The 15,067-nt window shown below is 36.3% G+C and overlaps 1 protein-coding gene across 1 annotated transcript in view; it reads right to left on the reverse strand.

The window, feature by feature from the left end:
* LOC128987349 (mucin-2-like) overlaps positions 1-15,067 on the reverse strand; it is a 56,736-nt gene that overhangs the window by 26,894 nt on the left and 14,775 nt on the right. Inside the window, exon 3 of the mRNA XM_054408150.1 lies at positions 3,374-3,654. Coding sequence (XP_054264125.1) covers positions 3,374-3,654 — 281 coding nt within the window. The remainder of the gene's footprint in view (positions 1-3,373; positions 3,655-15,067) is intronic.

Genomic DNA, 15,067 nt, shown 5'->3' on the forward strand with positions numbered 1-15,067 from the left:
AATACCTAGACCTGGAACTGATTTAATTTTCGTGTTGATGTCCTCAGAGTTCAAAAAAAACCAATCGTTAAAATATATATTTATCTGTATGTCCATGGACACAATAACTCGATTAATTTTGGCCCGATTTTGATTAAATTTGGCATGAATGTGTAGAGCGGAAAAAACTTGAATGTGTTTGCGAATCAGCCAAATTGGATCATGGAAACGATGTGTTTTCCATATTTTACGCTTAAAACATGGTGAAAATCAATAATCGTCATTGGAGCCATCGTTTTGAGCATAAAAACAATTAATTTAGTATATTGAAGCATTGTTGTACATTTAAAAGTTATGGAGAAATTTAAAAAATAAGCTCTACCCATAAAATCCCTATGTTAGTTTTAGGGTGAAAAAGATTGCTGTAGTTTGCTTATTTATGGATGTATTTTGATCAAACTTAAAGAAATAATTCATTTCATCCCATACCATTAATTTTAAATAAAATAAAACACTTTTCCCCCAAAAAATCTAGTGATATAAAATCTAGTGATATTGTATTTAAATGGGAAATAAATATGAGTTATTTATGGAGGAAGTATTAAATATAAAATCCATTCAGTCGAACTGAAATTAGCTTAGTCTCCAGGCTTGCTGCGGCATGGGTATTTTGTTTCTATATTTTTAAACATTTATATATTTTAAACACTTATCTACAAGACAAGGTAGCTTAATATAAAGCATATAATATTAAAACTTAATATGGTCCCCATCCAATGCATGTTTTTGGGAATGCAGGGAATCTATGCTATTCACAAGGCTTACAACCCAACCAAATTTATTCAACTTAGAAAATGTTGAACATGATATAGCCTTACAACAGATTTATTTCCCACTCCTATATAGTACTGCCAATTTGTTATACGAATTGCCTAAAATGAATATTTAATCTATTTTACTACCCCCTACTAGTGTGACATTTCAATGTCTATAACCTATGGCGGAGTAATCCAACATAGTCAAAGCAACATTGTTGGATACGTGTTTCCGAAAGTGAACATCTGCCTACATAACGCGATTGTGTAACTTCGACATCGTTACCAGCGGGGACTCTGTGTGACCTTTCTTGGCACCACAGACTGATGTCACAACTTCTAACACTGTTCGTGTATTTGGGATTTTCGAAGTACCGAAGGAGTCGTAAAATGTTTATTACAAGTGAACCATTCTGCCGTAAAATCTCCAGAGCTTTATGGAGATTGTGGTGTTCGCCAGGCAACGGACAGCGGGAGTTGTGATGAACCGCCAAATTTCGAAGTGTGCAGTATAATTACTAAATAGATACAATTCCCTGAAATGTATCTCAATAAATGCGATTTATAATCAATCGATTGTAATAAAAACAATACTATGGATTGAATGTTTGTGCCTCTCTTCCTTTTACAGTTAGAGGGGTCCATGATGTCCGATGACATTTGATCCGAATTGTACATGCTGGCCAGTCAGCAATTATTATAAGTTTTCGACAGAACCACGCGTGACTAATTTTTGCAATAAATCATTGTTGGCCTCAGCGGCAAGGGCGATCACAATCTTCACAATGGCAGAAGACGCGCCGACATTCTTGTACAATGTACAATGGCTCACGGGCCACTGCCCTCAGCTTCCCTAGTGTAACACAACATTCAACATAACACACCGTCCATCTCATCTCATCATATCTCCACCTAGCCTTGGCAACTAGGACAGTGTCCGGGGAGTGTGTAGCTCGGTTTACAGGGCTTGATGTTCACAGACAGCTTCAATTATATTGGTCGTAAGCTTGGGTATAGTCTGGCCCACTAGTACATCAGTGCTCAGTGAGAGGACTCGCCCGCCAAACTGCGGGTTAAGTGACGCATGCCGTTCTGACGCCAAGCCAGGCGATTGCTCCGAGAGGAGTCAGTTTGGCACCCCGTAATGACATAGACGAGCTTCTTGACTATTTTTGGTAGTTTAAATTATTCAATAGTGAACAAACACGGTTCTGAGTTGTAACAGTGACTTAATGTTGACGAATTTATTTTAGCGTCTTTAGTTTGTTTAGTTATTTGATTTATATTATGTTATTAAGGATAAAATTCAACGTGAAATTGAGTACAAACGTGATTTCTCGTCACTTAGAAATGTTTTATGAACTATTTTTTCTTCGTCTAAGGATAAACAATTAATCTAGAACTAGTTAAGAAAAATTATTTGGAGTAGAACGCAGATTTTAAGAACATCTCTAAAAGATACAAACTGTGAATACAAGCTGCAGTGTCTCATGCAGTACATGGTGCTGATTCTATACTACCGGATCGTACTTGAGTACACTGCAGTACGGTACCAGTACCTTACACAGTACAAGGGCTCACTACGGTAAAACACAGCACGGTACCAGTACCTTACACCGTACAAGGGCTCACTACGGTACAAAGCAGTACGTTACCATTACCTTACAGCGTACAAGGGCTTACTACGGTAAAATACAGCACGGTACCAGTACCTTACACAGTACAAGGGCTCACTACGGTAAAATACAGCACGGTAACAGTACTGTACCTTACACCGTACAAGGGCTCACTACGGTAAAATACAGCACGGTAACAGTACCTTCCACCGTATAAGGGCTCACCACGGTACAACGCAGTACGGTACCAGTACCTTACACTGCACGAGAGCTACTAAGCTTCCCTTATACTTTCACTCCTGATAACGACCTGTCATGAATACATAATGCCTCATTTTCACAATGTTGCCGTTTAGCGAATTGCAGCCTCACCTCTTGACGGGTTAACACGTGACTCAACAGGTTATCGTTGTACAAGGAAGTCTCTTCAGGTTAACAGTTCTATCTGATAACGACAAATAAAAAATTAATTTCACACTTGAATTTAAAATGTAGGATTCACGGTTACATACATCATGTGCATGTCATCTAACCGTACATGTTATCTTAAACATAGTTTTTTGTGTAATTTTGCAGTAAGTCGCATTATTTTAACCATCGTGTGACGTCACTACATCGCGACATGTTTAGATCGGTATCAGCGACACAATATTGTCAAATACCTGACCGACCGTACAAAGGTGACTGGGTCAGTGTGTGAGACAACACAACAGGTCGTATTCCCAGATCATATAGATAGGTAACTCTATTGTTGGTATAACAAGGTATCAATACGGTCTACAAGGTGATCAACACCATAACACTCCAAGATATTCGCGAATCGTGAGAATAGACCAGTAATGGTTGATATTGAAGGTTCGATTGTACAATCTTTCTTCATGAACCTTTCATTTTGGTGGTACTTGTTCGTCGTAAAACATATGTCCTCACAATCTCTTCTACCACAAGACATTGGTCACTTACCGACACTTGGGGTCCTCGAAGTGTCCCTTGCTGTAGACCACGCCGTCGAAGGGCTCCAGGAACTCTAGATGCACTTGCATGCCTTGGTCCGTGCATTGCACGTCCAGTCGCTTCAGGTCGAGGTGGTGATGCCTCGCATGCTCTGCTATCTCATTGTTCAGTAGCTGACGAGTCGTCCGCGTTGCTACGACCACTGACTGCGCCTCATCGTGCATCTCCACCATAGAGTAGTCGTCGGCCGGATCCAACCCGGAGTCCAACTTGTCGACTCCATGGGAAACCTGGAAACACGTTCGATTAATAAAGATGTAATTAAATACAAATTCAGGGTTATTCATGTAATGACAATAACTTGCACATGGATCGTTTCCTAAAATATTTAGGAAGATAAATATCTATTTTTTTTAATGTTCTAACTGTATTCACCGTATAGACTTTGAACCTGTGGGACGAACTTATTAAGCTATATGTTACATGGTTGTAAAGATGAAGCAGTTCCGACGACATTTAGGGGTGGGCCTCACCAAAACGTAGTTTGTCGATCTAGCTACAATGCACTTGTAAACTACTGCACTTTGTAATCACCTATATAATCACAATGAAAAAACACCACAGGTATAACATTCACAATAGAAGTCATTAGACCAAACCGATCGTTCAAGTCTCCGAGTCAATGGTTCTTCACTCCGCACACACCACCGTCAACAAACTTAAAAGAATAACTTAGTCTAAAACGCGGTTTATTTCATTAACTCTTTTTATCGTGGTAGCTAAAGATACTGTTCTAAGGATTGGTTTTTTGGATTTTATTTTTTCGAAGACCGGAGACCTATGTATTTGCCCTAATCAAACGTAACTGTAATTTAAACGTTTCCAAGTGAATCTGGTAAACAATTTCCCGGCGACCTCGACCCCAATGGAGGAGGGTCGCTGAGCTGACCTCATGAACACATTCACACGCACACACACACACACGCACACAGGTCTGTTGTCTGGTGGGAATGACTATATGTAATTTGTAGAACTAATCCGCTGACTAGATGACGAAACTGTGGGCACTAGAGAACTTTCTGTAGACACGATTTGGTATACTGCTTACTTTCTTTGTACAGTAGGTGGCCATATGAAATCACTCGGTTTTGTGTGAGACAATCTCAGCAAAATGATGAATAAGCATGTGCTTGTCTTAATAATACTACGTTTTTTCGGTTGTTTTGAAACGTTCCAACCGTGTGGAAACGTGAACTTCTATTCGATTAAGATGTTTTCATTGTTAAAATATTTACATTTAATGTTATTTATATTTCTAACAATTGATATGTCGAGTTGAGGTAGAGCTAGTTCATACCAACATCATGGTTATTATTAAATAACATAGTTATTTGTGTATTTCATACAAATTTAAGTGATTTGCAAAAAAAGCTAATATCGACGAAACATCTTCTTGAGGTGACATACACTTAAATAAATCCGGTCAAAGATGAGTGTTGATGTCAACAGTCGGTGTTGCTATTCCATGATTCACCAGCAGTTGCAGCTGTGAACGACTACCTTATCTGGCAGCGGAGAGCGTGTTGTGTGACATTCTCACATCTTACTGACGAATGTTATCGTCTTAGAACAGTCGCAGTCCATTCGATTGATGTTGAAGTGGCTCATAGTGGCACATAGTGGTTGAGAAGTTTCTAACCCACTATATGAAAAACATATCAGTAGAGGTGGAAACACTGCGCTTATTTTTCCGAAATCTATATTTTTTTAACATATTTATCATACCTTTGTGCAGATAATTTCACTTCAAGTATACGTGATAATTGAAATTTACTTGCTATGTACCATCCCTGACAACCTTAGTTTAATCATTGATATCAGTTTTCCAATGTAATAATACTTTCTTGAAATAAAACAACAAGGAAGGAAGTATTTATGTTTCAGAGGAATCAAAAATTTTAACCAGACTCTGATTGGTTTAGAAACCTCCCCTGTCATTGCAGAGTTTTGCGACTGACCACTCCTTTACTCACACCATTCAGATATATTTGTATTGAGAGAAAGTTAGATACAATGTCACACGTCCACAGATGTACCCAGATCACTCGGAGACAATGGTCCATTAAACATCCTCCGTAACACTCTAGTAATTGTCTATTGGGACAGACTGCGACTCTTGACATTTACAACGGCAGTGGTTTACCAACACTTAAACATCATTATGGACTTGTAGATGATATCATCAAGTAATCTTCATCAAAGTCCATCATCAGAATCGCCGACGTTTCATCAATCGAACTCAGTTTCATAACCATCAACAATGCCGGACGTTATGAAGTTTATTAGTTCTTACTATTAATGGACAAAATTGTCAAACATAGTCTTCAGTATGGTACATTACATGTTACATACATTATACATTCTTTATGGAATACATTTGCAATTTGGAAATATTTGTGTCTATTCCAACTTACAGTTATAGTGTAGGACTCATTTTTTTTACTCGATGCGTTTCTTCGGTTTGGTTCAACTATTTATTGGAATGTTATAGGTTCGTGCGATCTTAGTTTTGATTTACTAGGCGTCAGCTAACATGTTCGATTACTTCTTGCGCTAGACTTTATACCTTGTTATGTAATGTTAGTCTCATTTTACCTTTAAATCAAACCCCCCAATCTGTGTCACTACTACCGGCACAATAATTCCCACCAACCAGGATCGTATGTCCATTTATCAGCCTCTATTGTGTGTTGCATTGATCGTAGACAGCTGATTTTCCGTTGATTTATCCTCATCTGTGCGACCTTTGTAGCTTCAGACACTGACCTCTCATTAGATGCCCCTTGACCTTTGCCCTATCTAACGTAACATGTTACGATATTAAGCTGTCATTAATTGCTTTGTTGGCATTTGCGTCGAAAAAGTTTGGAAACAAGATGAAATCATGGGATTTTTAACGAATTTGTTCATCTAGTATACAAATATAACTTAACTATCTAGAGTTGAGCGAAGGTGTAGGGTGGGGTTGTAGCTAGTATTGAGTACAATAGATTACTAACAGTCAATAGTTAAAGTAATATTATTTTACTGAGGCCAGTTCCAAGTCATTGAATGGATCTAAATATTAAAAGAGAAAGAATGTTTGTATAATTTTAATGTAGACTAAACACACAGTGCTGATGAACAGAAATTACCTAATGGGATAAAATAAGATGGTAAATCGTGACTTAAAAATTGTCAAAATTGAGTGGGCCTGAAATAACTAATACCAATTAAGAATTACTCATTCGGAACAACACGAGTGAAAATTTAAATTAGTTAGACATGTTACATTTATTGGCAAAATTATTTGTAATCCCTTCTAATATTCACAATTATTGTACAGACAATTAATTCTTGGACCAATTAAGAGAATATTCCATTTTCCGTGAATTATTTTTTGGTAACAACCTCAGTACATCAGCGTTAGTATCATAAACGGTATCAGTAGAAGTATACCCTCTCTTTCTTAGCTGAAACTCTAAATTAACTTGTTAATTTTAGGATGTTAAATCTGGCGTTGCAAACATGTAACAACCAATCAGAAATGTCGATAGGTCAAAACATATTGATAAGTTTAACACTTGGTGAATATCGACATTTTAATCGACAAGCAGATAACATAAGTTAGCACCGTATATGAATGAAACATAAGAGAAGGACCAACGATTTCACGATCTTAAGAGGCAATCTTAACGACCCTATAAAAATCGAATCAATAGCAGGTGTGAATGGCGTGTAAATGTCAGCTGATTAAAGAAGCATCGCCTTAGTCACGATCAGCTGATTCCATTGAGCCCGGCCCCATACAGAGCGAAGCCACAATTTATAGGCCTGCGAGCTGCGTTGCTTAACCGTCCATCTGGTGATTTACTATTTAACGTGTTCATTGTGTAACTTATTTGTCTACTTTTAAGATGTCATCCATTACAATATATCTTACCTCCAAGAGCTTGGTTTATTGGGGTGAATGCGATAAAGTGTACAAGACTGTGGTAGTTTTCCTTCGGGAGCGACTGTTGTGAAACAAGACATGGGTTACTCAAGCTTCAAAACTTAAGTATTTCACATTTATTACAAAGATGATACGTGGTCAGAATAAATCCACTCAACTGTTCAGTAAACCCACTAATAACAGAAAAACGATGCTTGCACCAAACATGGTAAAAAATATACCAGCAATGCGACAATAACACAGAGCTGTTCTACTTATAAATTTAAATTCCTAAAATTAATTTATTCTGACTAAGCCACTGGGGATAATTTACAAACAGTGAACAATATAACACGTAAAAAAATCATAGGGGTAACAAATCAAAGTATTACACCTAAAAACCTGTGGTTCTAAATGCATTTTTTTACACATATTTTTAAATATTTCTGGCTAAATGTGAGATGACCAAGATCAAGATTATCCTGTTGACTACATCAGCTCCTAAACGCCTACGACAGTCGTGAGATGTTGACATATCGCGGACCGAGGTGATTTATTACTCAGGTGTCTGAGTATAAAGTTGGCTTTTTAGCAACCTGATAACCCCATTGCCGGGTCAATTTAGTGACCTGACCACCGTCACAAGGACAGCAGGCTGTTACAAAATATCACCAGCGGCTTCACAATGTTGGACAACTTTACATCAGAAGGATTTATGTTATACCCATGAAACACAATTTATATGAAAAATAAGAAAGGAATTATTCATCGGCAAATTTAAAAGAAAAAAAAGTATTATTAAATTACAAATATTTCCCCCGTTGGCCAAACTATTGATGTGCATATATGGACACAAAATGGCATACTAAAACTTTCACCTTAAAAATCTAATTAAAATATCTATTTTGGTGGTAATATATATATTTTATTTTAATAATGCTATTAATACAAACCATAATTTTTCCATAAATGCATGTGTCCATTTCTTTGGATTGTAAGTGACTAAAAAATTTTGATAATGTATTAAAAGCCTTTAAGTCATTTTTGGAAATGTAGTCTTTCCCGCTTTGTTGGGGTTTTATGGGGGAAAATGACCGCAAAAAAGCAAGGAGTTAACATGGTTTAGATTGTGCTTACAAATCCAATTAGTTTGATAGTCGGACCTGTGGTAAAGCTTAACGCTTAAAACTAACAGTTTCTCCACATACTAAACTATTGGGGACAAAGTCATTGTACTGCCGCGATCTAGCACCTTACTATGGAAACGAACCACACTAACAGAATCCCATGTGATATTTTTGTATTGCAATGCTGTTATACAGTTATGTACCGATACGAAATTATGTTATTTAATAAACACATAACCTATTGGACGTTGTGGATCGTTGTGAGTGTTTGAGTTTTAAATTCCCAAAATTTCACTTAAATACTTTTAACTTACGTAAGCGCTACTTATCAAAATAATATGTTTTGACTATAAGCATTGACTATTGGAGTTGTTGTATTAATAGTAAAAGCTATAAGCTACTATTCCTCATATTATCATAGTAGAATCAATTACGATAGTTAACGATTAAAAGTAGTTATATAAAATATATACTTTACGACTCAAGTGCAATAAACATCAATACTGCAATTCCTAAAAGGCTCGGATTGCAACGCGGCTATCACCCTAATCAACTCCTTTCACCGTTGATTTCGTCGGATGAGTAATTTAGGTGGTAAATTGCATCAGAGGTTCGTATACATATGAGCTGCGCGCTGTTGTTGCGTAGTGGACAGTCATCAGAGGCGCAGCTGCATTGTGTGGCTGAGACAGCGAGAGTGAGATCTACAGACGTGAACACAACTTTGCTGGTTGTGTTTTGTGTACATCGGGAAACACAACTGAAACTACTGTAATTAGGTTGCATTACTTTAGAGGCAGCATTGTTTGTTACCACCTCTCCTAGGATAGTTAGGGAACATCTAAGCTGATTGTAAAATGTCTACTTTATTTAAATGTTCAATAGCTACCTAAATTTGTTGGGTTATGATTTGTTTAGGAGACCAATTTACTCTTGTTCCCTAAGTTATGCTAGTTGGTCTTACCGTTGTCACAATATCCATGCATGCATGATAAAGTTAATATTGTGTAGCTGGAAGGAATTTAAAACCGGTAAAGATGACTGAAGCGATTATTTAATTGTATGATAGTTAACGATAAGATTTTAGAGTGTTTTCTGAATAATATTTTGAAAGGACAATCCCGAAAAATCCTCTATTCTCTATAAACTGTATTTTTTTTACTTGGTGTTAATAAGCTTTGGTCTACTGTACTTAATACTTAACCTCATATTAAATGGTTTGTTGACTAATTTGAATTGTTATTAAATTAAAATTGTTAAGTGCGGCTATTTTCGGTTTTAACTATCCTTTTTCCTACTCATCCAAACATTAAAAGAGTGCCTCTGTAATTTATCAAAGGGTATTCTTCAAAATACACTAGTTTGAAAGTATTAGTTAAATTGATTCAAACAACCATATCCAGTAGTGTAATTTCACATTAAGAAATTGCTCAACCTCCGAATATTGCACCACAGCATCCACAGCTATTAGTAGGCCTATACTTTAAATCCACAATTTGTTGAAATCTTTATCCAATTCATAACAATTAATTATATTGCAAACATAATTTGTTTCACAGGTAGATTTATATTACAAAAAGTGGCGTTGTTAGATAGTTAAATTTCGTATCAAACATTATAGCTTAATCAAATTAAAAGCTTTAAATATTTAAATGTTACCACTACAAACAACACTCCCTTAAAACATTCATGCTAACCTACAACCCCACTGAACTTTGCCAGCTTGGGATTCCACTTTCACTTTAGACACCAAAAGATTCGGTTATATAACAATCAAGTTCTCGGTACTGATATATTCCACGAGGTTAGCTTCAAGTGTCCAAAATTGACGGGTCTATTAATGACTACAGACAGGATAACAAGCGGTTTAATGGGATGCGCGCCGAGAGATAATCCTTGGCACTCCTTACAACATTCTCCTCGGCCGCCTCCCACCGCCTTTGTGAACAGCCTATACCAGCAGGGCAAACTGTTCTCATACAATCCTTAAAGTGTATATAGTTTACATATTTAAGGGTTATAAAGAATTTCTAACAGCCTTGAATAATGGGTAAGAAATTTGTTATAGTAGATCTTAGTGTGTGGCGTTTTTGTATATTATTAATTAGAATTTTTACTTGGGAGAGAAATTTGCATTACAAAGTTTTTACAAAAGAACCAATTAAATGGTTTGCTGTGTTTTATACAATACTAAAATTTTAGGAAAATTAAATCAACAACTTGTACTGAAGTAGGGTTATATGCCCCCACCGCAGCAAATCTGCAGACTAAGCGAATTTCCAACTGTCCGATTACATTTTTACAAAAATATTTCCTTGAAAACGTGCCAGATGTACTCCATATTTAAATAACATTTTATTTAAGGAATACTTAGGTTTCCTGCTACAGGGAAGGGGAAAAGTGTTCTATTCGAATGCTCATAAATAGTATGGAAATAATAAAATTGCAAAATTTGATGGGAATATAAGCAAGCTACAACAGTTATATTTTTCTCCAAAGGGTTAACAAGAATTTTTAATGTAGAGTTTTTGGATTTTTTTCTGTAACATGTTATTGCACAACGACGATGGAATATACCAAATTATTTGGGGCTTTGGCTTTGTTTTGTTTTTGCCTCTGGGACATCAAAAGTAAATTGATCCTGGATCTAGGTCTTACCGTACTGTGCCATCTATAGTATAACTGTAAATGTTTTACATCTATTACATACTTTTTACTACAGTGGACTAGACCAGTCTAAGAACATGAAGGCTTTGATGAACCACAATAGAAATATGGGAAATAAAAAAATCTAAACAAATAGTATGCAGAAGAAATAGTTTGCTCATTTAAAGTCACATAAAATCTTAAATGCCTTGAAGTAAAAATTTAAAAGAATTGAATAAAAATGTAGTAATTTAGATGCGTAGAAAATATCACGAATTTCAAGCGAATGTCTCCACTCTCTTTCTCTGAGATGTTTTAATGTCAAGAGACACGTGAGCAAAGTGTTTTATTCCATCCATATGATCAGAAGACACGAATATCACGTGTCCCTGTCTGACATTAAAATCTAACTGTCGATTCGTAAAATGTTAATGCAAGCAAACGCTGCATTAGCATCATTTGAATGGTTCCCTGGCCTTGAAGGAGAGCGGTGACTCATCTTTACTTTGGTTTTCATACATCGCTGAATCAATTCCAACTTTTTGAGGTACTCACGAATGGTGGTGCACTTCCATGCACGTTTCGACTTTAAGGGAGTTTAATTTTAAAATAATCGGGTTTCTTGGTAAAAATGAACAGTTTGACAGATTTTGACAACTGTTTTATGTTTATCTAGGAAATAATTGCGTACATGTCAAACAATGTCCGCAAACATTTCTTAAATAACATTAACTCACTCTGACTAAATAAACTTTATATTTTTTCATAATGAATCAAACTTTAGATACTCTAAATACATATGTAATATAATATCAGAGGTGTAATGTATGTAATATCATATATAAGGTTAATCAGTTTTTAGTGAAAAACGCAGAAGCTATAATACATCCATCAGCCTAATAGATAAGCTGTACAATTGTTTGTATTTAAATAATAGTATTGTGTTACTAAATAGCTTGAAAATAAAAAAATCTTTGGGGATAATTTCTTTCCGTTAAGAAAATCTCAGTCTAAGAAGCTAATATAAAGTTGTCAAGTTAATGCAAGTTGATGTATCGTTTCAGTGTAAAACTATTAGGGAACGTATTATATATTTTATGTAGAGAGTCTAAATGAAAATAGTTTATTGTACCAAAACACAATGTCGAGAAACATTGAATGGGAGGTGTGTTTTGGTTAGTGTTAGGAAGATAAATTCTGAAACTTTGCGCATACAAAATTAAAATTTTGTTAGAATGAAGCTTTAATTTAAAGTTAAATATTCCTTCGACTGTACGTTCAGTTATAAATAAGATGCTGGAAATAAATTATGTGATTGAATAGGTCCTATACTCCGTTGTTATTAATTCATAATTAACCATGTTTTATAATATAGTAGGTAAATTTGTGTAGGTTAGGCTAATTAGTGTAACATGGACCGTATACGTTGAAACCGTTATTTTATTTGTGTAGTTAATGCTACTTTTAGCTAAAATCTAAGATGACTAGCAACATAGTGTAAGCACACGTGGCGGTGTTGTATTATTTATGCAAGAAAATCTCAGCATTATTTACTTGGCTTCAGAGATAGAAAATGTCAAGGTCTTCCCTCTCTTGTCTTGATTAGCCAATAAATTATCCTCAGGTTTATCGGAGGATTGAATTTTCACAGTAAAGTTTCAGGGACTTTGAGGCAAATGAAGATTGTCATTTTTTGAGTTGAAAATTAACTCCGCTCGCCAAAATACTCATTTGTGTATGTCAAACTCGTTCTACAAGGGATATCGTCATACAAGTGTGATTTCCGTGCGTTCACTACTCGTTCTGGTATGTAATACAAATTATAGTGAACAATTTATTTATAATGTTTGATCACAGGGTGTGACAAGTGACTTTATCATACATCTGTTCATCCCCAGACAGATCAAGTAGCGGTGGGCGGAGCTGTGTAAAATCGTCACTCCCAAGCCAGGTTACAGGTCAGAGGTAACCGGGTAGACTTGCGACATAACCAGGTCTCTGCATACCTGTTACTTGGAACCTGTTCCTTCTCTGGAACTGGTTAACTCATCCCGGTTCGTGTTACAGTCCATTACTCAATACCATCTCTCAACACTGTGGCATAAACTCCACTTTTCAATACAATCATACATTTCATTGTTCATTGTTGCGCCGTCGCCGTGCTGAGTGGAGGGGTCAAGAGGAATGCTGACACACATCCGAGGTCTGCAGAGGTCAATGCTGACAATCACGCTATTAATTTAGCTCGATGATATTATTTCAGCGTTTGATCATCTTACATTAAATTTCAGCAGTCGTCAACGGCTGATATACTGTTGCTTGTAATGCATCTCAAATTATAGTCCAATTATAAGACGTTAAAACTCTTGTAGTATCCCATAAAACCCGTGGGACCGCTGTTGACCAAGTTTGTCTCAAAGGCCAAATACTCAAGGACACATTCACTATCACTAGACCTTTACATTTACTTAGGTATAATTCCCTCGTGAAACTAGTTACGAGTAATGATCCACAATGACCTTTGGTGATAACCTATTGTGTCTTCTTTTATTAGAATCCATACAGAAAGGGATTACAAAGCACAAATTTACTTAATCTTCAATTTGAGTGTTTCACTTTAAATCCATCAGTTATTTTAAAATAAGGTGGTTTCTGTTTGGTTATCGGTCTGTTTTGAGTTCTTTCAGTGTAAACGCAATAACTACTATACATATTGGTCTACAATTTTACACAAAGGTATCACAAAAATGGCCAATACATATCAGTGGATATTCTAAAATCCCCACGAATAATGTCGCTCCGTGGATGCCCAGAGTTTTGAGGTGGATCATTCGGAAATAAACATTGAGTGACATTGAGTGTATGGCAATAAAAAATCACAGCGTTCTAAATTGTAATGCTCTATTAAAATTTTACTATTTTTACATTTCCACGAAGTAACTTATTTTATTCTGCTACGTAGCTGAGTTCCAATTGAGAAGTACAACTGAGCTTGTTTCTGCCATCAAAGTGCCAAACAATGTATAATGGTATAATGCTGATCTGTGTAGGCATAACTCAACAAATAGTTGTTGTCACGGGGTTAATCGAACACAATAAATATCAGTGACAAGTTTCAATGAGTCTCGTTGACTTCAAGGCTCACTACAGTATGAGTGATGTGCATCATTAACTAGCTGTGAACAACGCAATATTACATTGTTACGTGAGTAATTGTATGGTTGCTGGGGCATACATGATAAACCCTGTAACTTGAAAATTCAACTCTCAACCACCAATGGATTAATGCCGATGAAAATGTCAAAATTTAGACCTAACTGTAACATTAAGTCTATGTGTGAGTTATGAAATTACGGTATGAACTCATCTCTATCTCACGATAAGTGATCGTAATGAGGACACGTCTCACATGAAGTCTTCTGGATATAAAATGTCACCGATTATTATAATCTTACAAATATGTTTATAGGTGAAGCAACGATCGTAAAGAAGCGAACCAATGGCAAGAAAGGCCAGTAGACGAAGGTCGACAGGATGATACCATCGTCTTGTATTTACGATTCTGTCCCGATTTGTAATTATTGTTCTTCCACCGCAGAGCCGGAGTCCTCGTGACATACCGTACTTGTGTTGGGTAAACGTACAGTAATTGATAGATCTCCACGTGCAAGAGTTGTGCAGTGCATTGCTATGCGCGTCCTTTGCATAATGAGTTTGCACTCTAACGGTAGTCAACGTGTAGTGAGAGTCTACGGCAACCAGGATATAACCATTGACTATATAACTGATCCAACCGTCGAGTTGAACCGTGGTTTGCCCCGAAGATGATTGCTGCAAAGAATCTCAAACGATCATCACTATCTTCACCAACGCAACCATCTTCTGAACACTAAGATTCCACAGGACTTATCTTATCTCATTTCCAATGGTTTGAATGATTGTATTAGGTATACTGCT

The sequence above is a fragment of the Macrosteles quadrilineatus genome, unplaced genomic scaffold (assembly GCF_028750875.1).
Source record: "Macrosteles quadrilineatus isolate MER2022 unplaced genomic scaffold, UCM_ALF_1.0 Scaffold_2__2_contigs__length_208266976, whole genome shotgun sequence".
Classification (NCBI taxonomy): Eukaryota; Metazoa; Arthropoda; class Insecta; order Hemiptera; family Cicadellidae; genus Macrosteles; species Macrosteles quadrilineatus.